The sequence below is a fragment of the Canis lupus genome, chromosome 7 (assembly GCF_003254725.2).
Source record: "Canis lupus dingo isolate Sandy chromosome 7, ASM325472v2, whole genome shotgun sequence".
NCBI lineage: Eukaryota > Metazoa > Chordata > Mammalia > Carnivora > Canidae > Canis > Canis lupus.
In genome coordinates, this window is record NC_064249.1 from 57,821,441 (window position 1) to 57,834,001 (window position 12,561).

The window sequence follows — 12,561 nt, forward strand, 5'->3', positions numbered from 1 at the left end:
TGACTCCTGCCTTTTTACCTCCTCCTTTTCTGCTCCCACTTTTCTTGTCTCCTTTCTCTTTTCCCCTAGACTTCTCTATTTTTCTTTCTTTGACTCTTCATCGGTATCTTTAGTTTGCTTTCTATGTGCCTTCTGAAATTTCTTTCTTCTATTCTTTTTTCCAAATCTAATTTAGAGGTACACATGTAGACATAGACATGGAAGGAAAAGGAATATTGGAATATTGGGGAAAGAAAGAGGTGGAGGGCAAGGAAGGAGAGCAGAGGAAAAGACCAACACAGGAAAAGCATAGGGCGGAAGGATGTTCAGGAGAAGTGATAGAAAGAGGGAGAAAAGAATATTCGGCCTGGAGATGAAATTAAGCAAGATGGAAAAAATGAAAAAAAAAAAAAAAGAGAGAGAGAATGTAAGGTAGCTTGCTGTGTAGACTGTGAAGAGTCAGTGATTACCCTATAGGACTAACCTGATGGGTGCTGTTTGGGATGTACCCTCCATCACTCTCTAGTGTGCTTTAGCCCAGAATTTGAGGAATAGACCAGTACAGAGCCCTTTTCCATATCATGGTTTCTTCTTCAGTTTACTCATTAGTATTAAGTTAATCAAGAGCCAGTAAAAATCTTTAAGGAAGGCACTAAGCACCTACTAAATCACATCTATGAGAGTCCTCCACAAACAAGAGGATATTTAGTGTTTTAGACAGCATGTTTTTATCTAGGTCAGTTTTAAGTTAGAATTTGTGGGGTTTACTCAAAATACAAGTTTGACTTTTTCTCATCTTTAAATTCTACCTGTATGTCAATTTCCTACACCTTTTGACCAAGAAAAAATTGATGTGATACAATGCAGAGAAGGAGTGTCATCTACTTACTTGCATCACTGTTTTCTTCAATGCTGGCTGTGTACACATTTTGTGTAAAAACTGGAGGGTTATCATTTATGTCCATAACCTTGACTCGAAGCTCAAGAGGTCTTTCTAAATCTTCACCCCGTGAATTCAGAGCCCGGCAATAGATCTGTGGAGAGTTGTGGAAAAAAAAACTGTCTTTTTCAATCGAAGATAATTAAGTAATATGCTTAGAAATATTTCAGGAAATATGCAAAGAAACAATTTACTTAGTGAATTCAGACTACATTACAATTTATTAATTTAAACATTATCAAGACATTTGATGGCATACCAATGCAACACACCAGACACTCTTGAACTATAAACTTATGTTTTCACACTTTTTTCGTCTCTTCAGTCCTTTTATTTCGTCTCAGCTTTGCTGTGTTTTAAAAAGGGAAGAAAAAATGCACAAATTAAAACACACTGATGTGACTTACCAAGAAAAGTGGAGTTATCTCTCTGTCCACCACTGAAGTGATATTAATTTCCCCAGTCCGAGGATTAATGGTGAATACTCCGTAAGGTGGTCGATCAATTCCTACCCCAGAAATGCGGTATGTAATCTTCTGGTTTGCTTCACAGTCTGATCGAATCTGTGAAGAAAATGGCTAGGTCTGTGATCTTACTGAAAGCAGTTCCTGAACTGCAGAGTGTAATAGAATGAGAAGGGATAGCTTTGTAGCCAGATGGGCTTTGGGTTGAAACCTGGCACCATGATTTAGGCCTGGAGTGACCTTGGAAAATTCACTTAACTTTGCCAAGTATCAGCTTATAATGGGATAATACCACCTACATCCTAGGTTTGTAGTGGGGATGGTATGAGGTAACATATATACACCCACCCCAAAGCCAGGCATAAGGCACATACATGCTTGATGCTAGATTTGTTACTATTAACAATACATTGTTTAATTCTCTGATTTTCTTTGCATATAAAGAATTTGACAGAAGAAATCACCATCTTTAGTATTTGTTAAAAGATTGTGTCATATTGATATGTACCTTGACTATACTTTAGTTGGAGATTTAATCAAAATTATAGATAATTTAAGAAAATCACAAGAGAAGCACAATATTTAGAGATATTGGCAATCATTTTTTTGAATTGAAACCTACCATATCATTCATTCACCTGCCAAATAGATTTTGTGGCAAATATTCTGCTATATAAGTTTTGTTTTAATAGTTTTTTTTTAAAGATTTTATTTTTTTATTCATGAGAGACAGAGAGAGAGAGAGAGATAGGCAGAGACAAAGGCAGAGGGAGAAGTAGGCTCCATGCAGGAAGCCCGACGTGGGACTCGGTCCTAGAATCCTAGGAACACTCCCTGAGCCGAAGGCAGACATTCAACTGTTGAGCCACCCAGGTGTCCCTGTTTTAATAGCTTTATACCTATTGCTCATAAATTTAAATAAAGATAGTTTACATTTTGAAATCTCACCTGTATACTAAAGATGAAAACATTCAATAAAATACTAAGATTTGTGACCCAAATATCCACAATTAAACAAAGACAACTGTAAATACAACTTGGATTAGCTTCACTGTAATCCAGAGATCTTATTTATATAGATGAAAATCCAAGAATTCTTCCAAATACATATAAAAAGAAAAGAAGAGGGATGCCTTTCTTTCCTAATTCTCCTTCCTTATTAATTGGAATACCATTATTTGGAATACTTTTTAAGTCTCTCCTAATTTCTGGACTTAGGAATCTAGTGGGAACTTTTGATACTCTCTTTTCTTTCTTGAAAAGAATAAGTACTATAAACCTTTGATTTGGGAGTGGGATAGTCGGAGATTATTACTACACATGTAAATTTCCTATAACATGTACATACGACAGATAAACAGAACACAAATGAGAAGATAAAGCCCAGTTGTGCTGGAGATCCAGGTCTCTCTACTAGGATCACTTCAGAGACTCTCTGCTCTGTGTCGGCTCTCCAAAGCTGATATTCGAAACAGTGCCTCAGCAACATGAGCAGATGAGTACATGTCACCCATCTTCCTAAATTACTATTGAGTAGTAAAGGCTGCTAATCCCTGAAATGTCTGAGGCTTTCCTGCCCTGCAAAATCATTTGTTATTAGCACAGCGTGCTCCTGTTTATTTCATCACTTACTCTGGCAATTGGATTCCTCTTGGAGTTGTCCTCTCCTTCTCGGCAGGCAGCAGCAAACTTGATCCACTCCCGCTTTTGTCTTCTGACGGTCTGCCATTTTGTAGTGCCTTTTTCAATGTCTAGTTCTTTCACCTTATGCAAAAATAGTTCACATTTTGTACAGTGTTAGTACAGTTTTACTTAGGAAGGACATGCATTCAACATTGTGAAGTATACCCAGAAGAAGCAATAGTGTTGAATTTGAGGAACAAAGGGTGTTTACTAATTCATGACTCTAGATAGTTAGAGCTCTGTCACCTGCCTGCCTACTTCTTTTGGAATCATCTCACTTCTAACTATATGATTCCAGTGAAACAGATTTCATTAGCTATGTGTGGTGCTCACAATGTGTTACATTGGATAATATGTTATGATTTTTCTTTTTTCAATCTGTCCTCACCATGTGGAGGGCTTGCCTACCTCACCCTTCATTGACCTCTGACCAGGCTTTTTTGTCTCCAGATTCTAAAAGACTGTTAGTGTTCCACTGAGTATGACCTATGCAAAAGGAAAGTTGTTCTGGTGAGTATGCTCACCTAAAAGATGGAAGGGATTTTTCTTTTCTGTTGGTAAGGACACCACTCTAGCTAAGCACCCAAATATATTATTGTAGGATTAGGAGAATATTTTAACTAAATTGATGGTATTTACAATAATCCTGTGAACAACTCTGTGCCTTCTCAAAGTTGTCCATTTGTATCTCTGCTTGCTATATGTTTTTCTCTTTGTAGGTTTATGTTGCTATTGTTGGAAGATGTCCAGGAATTTTATAGTATTCAAGAGTGTAGAAACTTAGTACATGCATAAACATTTTTATACATGTATAAATATATGCATATATTTGTGTATAATGTACATTTCCTTCCATTTTGATACAACTTCCTGAAATGTACCATGTATTCCCTACTTTGTCAACAGAGATTAGAAAAGTAATTTTTTTCAATGATTTGAGATTATCATAATGAAAGTTTAACTACAGTAAAAAAATAAAATTCTCCCAGAGATTAAGGACAGTAGCTTTATTTCCTGAGTCCCACTCTAAATGGCACCAGATTCCCTGTTGTTCTACTTAGTTATGATAAATATTTTTTTACTTTTATATTTTTCCCTCATTGACTGATGATCAGTTACCTAATGGTGTAACTGTATAAAAATCCTCTTTCCATCTTAACGTGTTACTGTGCTTCTTTTGTTTTGTTTAATTTGGGAAATGTATGGATAAACTACTAATATAGTTTGAGAAAAGTAGCAGTTACTATGACATTGAACTGTCACAAACCATGCCTGAAAACATGGATATTTGGAAGTATGGGTTTTACCATTGCTATTTCAGTTTGGCAGAGATTCTTGCCTTTTATCTAGATGATTATGATTTCAAATATTCTGATATTTGTTATATGATGCATTGCAAAATTCTATTTTTCTTTCAATTTAAAATTGAGAAAATAGTTTTATTATACATTACCTCAACAATAAATTCGCTGTTTACTTCCAGCACCACCTGTTATAGAAGGTACAAAATTAGCAAAAATTTGCATAAATAAAGGAAACGATGTCATAAAACCATTGAGAATGTTCTTTTATTAATTCATTTCTTAAATATACATTTTGTTCATAATTTGGAACAAACATGGGTAATACAAAATAAATAATAGACTTTTTGCCCTCCAAAGGCTTTTAAACTTTTAGGAAAGAAAAAGTATAATTACAGCAAGGCGGATTAGGACACATGTTGCAACAGAGGCACCCATGGGCTCAGTGGAAAGATATAGCAGATAACTCAAGGGATCAAAGTGAATTTTGGTAAGGCCTTATAGGAGACTAGGGATAGAAAGGGTTCTGCAGGATGAAGCTGCTTTGATAAGAGGAGTTGATGAAGAGAAAAATTTCAGCCAGAGTAAAACATGTACACAGATGTAAAGGAAGTTCCAGAAATGATAAATAATATTAGCTGGAAGGTAGGGGAAGTAGGAAGGACACATGGGAAATAAGATTTGGGATGTCAATTTGGAGACAGATCATGAAGCACTTCTTATACCAGATTAAGGAGTTTTAGACTTCATTAAGTAAGAGACAAGGAGAGACAAAAGCAGTGTGTGTAAAATACAGCATTGATACAGAAGGTAGATTTCAAAGAAAAACACTGGAAGTTGAGATACTTGGGAATTAGCAATCGCTTAAGAAGGACAGAGTTAGAACATCAACATTGGTGCTGAGTGGCCCTAGAAAGAAGAGAGGAGAGAGACATTCCCAAAGGACTGACAGGACTTATGGACCATGTGTTGCCAGGGAAGGAGGGGTCAGATGGTGCTGGTGGAGGAAGCTTGGCTTTCAGGAACAACTGGAGTAGTAGTCATAGAAACAGAAAATTCAGCAGAAGTGTGTCCCTGTGGTGAGAGGATGATGGATGTTTGTCTTATTTATTTTTAATGTGATTCTAAAATTTGGGGTAGATATCAAAGCAAAAAAAAAGTGGAACTTATCCAAACATGAGAGCTACTAAAAGTTAAAGGAATTGAGGTTATTACATGGAATGGTTCAAAGTCAATGAAATAGGGCAGGGAATGAGCTCTTATGGGAAATGCTTACATTTGTGCAGTGGACAGAAGGAAGAAATCTAAAAGCAGAGGGCTCAGAGAAAGTAAGGGAATAGAGGGACCGAGGGATCAAGGTTGTGGGCACACAGCACATTCAGTCAGTGTCAGAATGCTAAAAAGTGGAGATGATCATGGTGGTTGTGGTGGGCTGGTGAGGAAGGTGACTCAGAAAGGAGAGATTGTATAAGTAGGTGGAAAAGTAGAAAGAAAGGAGGCAGAATGAGTGGAGTGCAGTGATAAGAAGCTAGACAAAAGAGGGAATATTTAATGATTTATGTACATAGCAAGGTTGAGGTGAATGGGAACGGAGAAGGTCATGGGGCTCTCCTTTACATCTGTGTAAGTAGCATGGAGTCATTGCTAACGTTTGCTGGTGGCATAAGTCAAATCATAGGAGTCAAGGGATGAGTTATTGAGAAAGTGGAAATAGCAATCATAGATTACATGAAAGTAAGGAGTTAAAAGAAATGTGGGAGGGCAGCCCGGTGGCTCAGCGGTTTAGCGCTGCCTTCAGCCCAGGGTCTGATCCTGGAGACCCGGGATCGAGTCCCACATCAGGCTCTCTGCATGGAACCTGCTTCTCCCTCTACCTATGTCTCTGCCTCTCTCTGTCTCTCATAAATAAATAAAATCTTTTAAAAAAAAGTAAAATAAAATAAATGTGGGAAATTAGATGCAGTTTGAGGAGTCAATTAGATCAAGACATATTTTTTATGTCAGGAAATCATGACCAAATATACAATTTTTAAAAAATATTTTATTTATTTATTCATGAGAGACACAGAGTGAGGCACAGCCACAGGCAGAGAAAGAAGCAAGCTCCATGCAGGGAGCCGGATGTGGGACTCGATTCCGGGACTCTAGGATCACGCCCTGGGCTGAAGGCAGACACCCAACCGCTGAGCCACCCCAGGCATCCCCCAGATTTTTGGGAGGATAAAGGGAGAGATAAAGGGGTGTGTGTGGGAAAAGTGATATGAGGAAAAGGAGAAAAGAAAGAGGAGCAGGAGGAAAAAATCAAGGAGCTGTTACAGTTGGGATTAAAAGAGAATAGGAATGACTGCGTCAAAGCTGAGTAAAAGAGCCTTGGTAATGAGGTAGACTATTTCTTCCTTTGAAACATAAGAATGAAGAGAGAAAATCATTTTGAGGTATAATTGGAGGAAAATTATAGCACCGTTTTGTGGAGTTGGAGTGAGCAAGAATGAGGAGGGGTGTAGGAAAGTGACAGGAAGTGTTTTGTGCCTTTTCTAATAGAACTTGGCAGCCTGGGAGCTGGAAGAGAAGGAATATGAGGGCTTCCTTAGTTGGGGATTGTTACCAAGGCAGACTGAAGATTCAGGGATGTGATAAGATACTATTGTGAACTCCAGTGAGTCAGGGAGCAGAGCTAAACCAGGGAGAGACTAGAAAGAGACTGGGACAGAGGGAGAGGGTGCAGAGCAGATCTGCAGGTGTGAAGGGGGGTATAGGAGGAGTGGGAATGTGATGGGGATTTGGAATGTCACCTGAGTCCAGAAAGGGGAAAAATACAGATTAGAAATTTGGCAGTGGGGAATAGGGTTTCCTCTTTTTTTTTTTTTTAAGATTTTATTCATTCATGAGAGACAGAGACAGAGAGAGAGAGGCAGAGACTCCCTATAGGGAGCCTGATGCAGAACTTGATCCTAAGACCCTGGGATCACAAACTGAGCCGAAGGCAAGAGCTCAAACACTAAGCCACCCAAGCGCCCCAATAGTGTTTCCTCTTAATTCACTTTCTCCCTCACAGTGCACTTTTAATTGGACATTAGCAAAATATCTAGACCTGGGAAAGAAGTTCAGTATTTAATAGGAGATCATTTTATTTGATTACAAAGGATGTTTTATTTAATAATAAATAACACTTTTTTGGGGGGTGAGGTTTTTTTTGTTGTTGTTGTTAGAAAATTAGATGGTTCAGGAAGGTATAAGTAAAAGTAAAAATCACACTAAATCCTACTACTTGGAGATTTATCACTGTTAGTGTTTGGAGAAATTCTTTCAGGCTTTTTTTTTTTTTTTAATTTTCTTCTTCTTCCCAAAACATATATACATGTACAAGTTGTAATTTTTTTTTCTTAACCAAAAAAGAGTTATAATGTGCCATTTGGTAATTTGGTTTTTGTGCTCAGTGATTATTTTGGTAAAGTTCCAGTGAATACATAGGGACATCCTACATTGTGAAGGTTGCCTTATGTATCACTCTAATAGGTATCTTCCATTCAAACCATTGGGATATTAGGATAACAGAGAACTGACTAGTTAATGCTGAGACTAAACTGTGATATGTGATTGTCAGGCACTGTCCCCCCAGTGGGAGGTGAACTGGAAGCACTGCCTTAATGGATGCCAGAAGGTTGATGAACTTGTCATCTGAGCCTACTGTTCCCCATCTTCAGCTTCCCACCAGTCTCTATTTTCTGTTTCTCCTGCACTCTCTTCTCTCTTTCTCATGCGTGGACTAACTATTTAATTCTGTTTTTCATTTCCTTCATCAGAATTTGGTAGATTTTCTCATGTACACCTTGTATATATTTTGTTAGATTTATACCTAAGCATAATTTTTTTGCTTATACTTAAGCATAATTAATTTGAGGGGGGGGTTAAATGATATTGTGTTCTAAATTTCAAATCCCACTTGTTCATTGCTGGTATATTGAAAAGCATTTGATGTTTGTATATTAATCTTTATCCTGAAACCTTGTTATAATTTCTTATTATTTCCAGGACTTGTTTTGTCAATTCTTTTTGATTTTCTACATAGACAATCATGTCATTGTTTTTGTGTTGATTTTTAAAAGAAAGTTGGAAAAGCTTTCTTGCTTGCATAGGAAGCTTGTTTATTTTTACTGATGAATTACACCTCCATTGAAAACTATTGTACAAACATGTTTATTGTGGAGTAGAATGTATAGCTTTTATATATGTTCCTTAGGAGTACCAAATCTTCTCATTAAGATTCTTTCCTAACTAGTTATCCCCACTTCTTTTAAGATTGAAAAAGTTACCAAATACAAAATCCTTATTTCAGTCTCATATACATAAGGCAAAATATCTTAGGGGGCTATATCATGGATCTTTTGCAAGGGCCAAATAAAAACAATTTAATAGCTAGGACAGTCTTTTTGAAGCACATATTGGATTAAGTCACTCCCTTGCTTAAAACCCTCAAGGCAACTTCCTGTGGCCCTTAGAATGGAATTTAGGCTACCTTCATAGCAAGAAGCTCTATCTGATTTGGTCTGCCCATCTTCTAACTCTATCCCTTATCTCTGTCCCTGAGCTATCTGTTCTTCCAGGACCCAAGTGCTCACTTGTCTCAGGCTATTGAGTCACTGCCAGGAAAACTCAAACTTCTGATTTTCAAAACACTGGCTCAGTCCCTTTCTCAGTGAGACATCCCTGACTTCCCAATCTCTAAGCTCAATCAGCATCCATGACCACCCTTTGTCAATGGTTGTCAAATCCATCATTTTTACATCTTCCTCAATAGGAGTCTTCCTAGCACTTTTCAGTGTCTGATGTTATTTTGAAAAGATATCTATTGTCTATACCTGTCCATTACTATATGTGTTCCAAGAAAATTGGGACTTTGGGGATCATGTTCTTACCCTCTCTCCCCTATCAGAATCCCCAGTGCCTAGACATACAGTAAATATTTGCTGTAGAAACCAATGGACAATCACTATAAAAATGATAAAGATATTAAGCCTTGCAAAAATAGAGTGTGGCATTATTCAAAAATGTAGAAGATGCAAAAGGAAAAATAGGCAGATACATAGATGTATTAAATAGTCCATGTAATTCTTTGAAAGAAATTGTTTTATGGTGGCTTTTGATATCTTTTTCTGTTGGTTCATGATATGCCTATGATCACTCATTATCTCTGCTCTTGGTTAAGCATTTAATTTGAAGCAGCCTTTGAATGAGTGGGCTGCCTTCCATGTTTACTCAGACATGCTTCCATCTTGTGGAGTTTTCTCTCTCCAAATTTAAATGACTTCTTAGACTTTCCACATAGCTTAAATGGTAATTTTATGATATTTCTTTTCAACTTTTTACCTTATCTGTAAAACATTAGTCTAATTATGATAAACTCACATGAGAAAATAACCATTTGATTAGGAGCCATCAAAGGAATGACTAAAGTCATGTATCAGGCCTTTGTACCATAGGATTTTTAGTATCGATGTGATTAAATGATGGTTTTGTACAAATAGATGATAGATTAGAAAACCAGTTGGGTAGCAGTGAATCAAACTCCAGTCCTTGCAAATACATGGGCATTGCAGTAAAATAGCTAGTGGGGACTGCCTTATGCAGGGCCATGGGATGGCTCTTTGGGATGATTAAAATCTTATTAGACTTGATCTTTGCTGAAAATTATTTAAGAAAAATGAAATATATAAACTTGGTTTGAAATCTAGAAGTTGGCTTTGTTTATAGTCTGTATTTACTTTGTAAATAGTTGGGTGAGATGTAGACCTTTCAGAAAAAGTGGGGATTTAAAAATAAGGAAGACAAAATAATATTTGTAATTTAGTGCTATTCTTCCCCTGCCTCTCATCCAACTGTTTGGTGTTCATTAAATTAGTTCTGCTACATAGACAGATTTTAGATGAAAATATAACATTAGTGAGGGTTAATGTGCTTCAAATTGTGCAGTTATGGAAAGTATACATGGAGATACGTGTTGCAAATTAAAGTCTTGTTCTGATCTACAAGTAGGACCAAATAGGTGTTTTATTTTTGCCAATTGACTATTTGGAAATTATTGAGAATAATTAATCTCCCAGAGGCATTTAGTGTCTAAAAATGTTTTAAAATGGGGTGATCCCTGGCTGGCTCAGCGGTTTGGCTCCTGCCGTTGGCCTAGGGCGTGATCCTGGAGTCCCGGGATCGAGTCCTGTGTCAGGCTCCTGGCATGGAGCCTGCTTCTCCTTCCTCCTGTGTCTCTGCCTCTCTCTTTCTCTCTATATATCTATCATGAATAATAAATAATAATAAATAAATAATAAATAAATAATCTTTTTAAAAAATGTTCTAAAATGGGCATCCCAGGCAGCTCAGTGGTTTAGCACTGCCTTCAGCCCAGGGCCTGATCCTGGAGACCCAAGATTGAGTCCCATGTCGGGCTCCCTACATGGAGCTTGGTTCTCCCTCTGCCTGTGTCTCTGCCTCTCTCTCTCTCTCTCTCTCTCTCTCTCTCTCTCTGTGTGTCTCTCATGAATAAATAAATGAAATCTTAAAAAAAAGGTTAAGATTGACTTAAGGAAAAAAATATATATGGAAGCTGAGATCTAGTAAATGATTCATTTAAAACTATCTGTGGACTTGTACCCTCTGAAATGATCATGTATCTCAGGGATATCTCTGCCCCAAATGAAAATTATTGTTATAGCAGCAAGTAAGGTGGTATTAAGGTTTTTCAGTCTGTATGTATCTCTAAGTCAAATAATTTCTGTCTCAGAGTGAATATGTAGCCCTGAATTATAGTTAACTTCATAAAAAGCAATGTGGTTTAGACATTGATAATAATGATTAGCAATGCATCCTTCTAAATGCAGAAGAACTGGGTATGGGTCTTAATTTTGTTTACCAGCTGTGTGATCTTGGATAAATTTCCTAGCTTCTCTCTGACTCAGGTTCTCATCTAAAAAGAATAAAATTTGTGAAAGTAATAGGCACCCTATATGCTCAGTATATTTATACAAAGGAAGAACAGTGAAAGAAGAGTTTCCTTCTGTGCTTTAAAGGATATGTTCAGAGCATACCCTGTCATCTAAAAGTACTAGTCATTCATTTTTAAAGACTTAGCTACATCAACCTGATTAGTTCTCAGTTTAAGTGATAAAGGGAGTGTTCTGAATTTATTTAATTTGCTCTTGTCCTCTCTACAGAACCCAACTCAATTGAGTAGCAATAATCTATGGTTGCCCTGTGAATTTGTGAGTATAAGTATAAATGTCCAGTTTTTTGTTTTGTTTTTGTTTTTTGTTTTTTTGTTTAAGGAAGTTGTAATATTAGATCCTAGGGCCCTTCCTAGGATAACTTATATTGTGCCTGATGGGGATGGTGCACTTCTGATATTTCTGTTTTCTGCTCAGCTGGCTCTACTGATGATGGTCCCAATAGCCATGCTCTCCAAATTCCATCCCTTTATGTGCAGGTGTTACTGAATCAACTCTGTAGGTTCTGTTCTCAAGCTGTACAAAATCAGGAGGCTCCTCACTTTCCAAGAAATACCTGTGAATGGGTGTTTTGGAAGAAACATGGAATGACATCTTTCTAAATTGCACATAGTACCATAACTGCCTAAACCTCAATTACACTGTGCAGAGTAGTTATGGGTTCCTGGATAATTGAAGAAATTCCTTGCCTATAAAAGTCACCTTTTGGGAGCCTATGTAGGTCATGCATTATTCTAAGGTATAGTTTTGCCTGAAAGGCTGGCTAAAAGACATCACACAAAATGGAGAGGGTTGAACCAGTTGCATGATAATGGAGTAGAGAAGTTAAGGGCACATGCAGTCGAAGGAACAGAAATAACCCAGAGAGATGTCTGGTATCCTGAGTGTGCTGTGCTCTCTGTGGGCTAGTCTGATGAGAGGGTTTCCCATCTTCTTTTTTTCCTTTGGATGTCTTTACAATAAATTGCGTTAACTGAAGTAACATGAATTGGACTTTTTCTGGCAGTATAAAATGCCTCTGAAGCTAAAACGTATACGCCTGTGCTACTTACTCTCCAAGTATGTGTTTAAGACTGAGATGGAGTATCTGCCCAAAAGGGGCTCCCACATTCAAAGGAGGAAAGCAAATAAATGTAAAAAGATATTGGACTAAATGTGTGGGAAATATCAGAAAGGGAGACAGAACGTAAAGACTGCTA

At 37.3% G+C, this 12,561-nt stretch overlaps 1 protein-coding gene across 1 annotated transcript in view; it reads right to left on the minus strand.

The window, feature by feature from the left end:
* The window catches only part of DSG4 (desmoglein 4), a 35,914-nt gene extending 25,955 nt beyond the window's left edge, over positions 1-9,959 (minus strand). Inside the window, exons 1-5 of the mRNA XM_025429676.3 lie at positions 9,843-9,959; positions 4,520-4,555; positions 3,016-3,147; positions 1,327-1,482; positions 869-1,013 (exon numbers count right to left, since the gene is read on the minus strand). Of these exons, the coding sequence (XP_025285461.3) occupies positions 869-1,013; positions 1,327-1,482; positions 3,016-3,147; positions 4,520-4,555; positions 9,843-9,959 (586 nt within the window). The remainder of the gene's footprint in view (positions 1-868; positions 1,014-1,326; positions 1,483-3,015; positions 3,148-4,519; positions 4,556-9,842) is intronic.
* Positions 9,960-12,561: the final 2,602 nt, after the last annotated feature.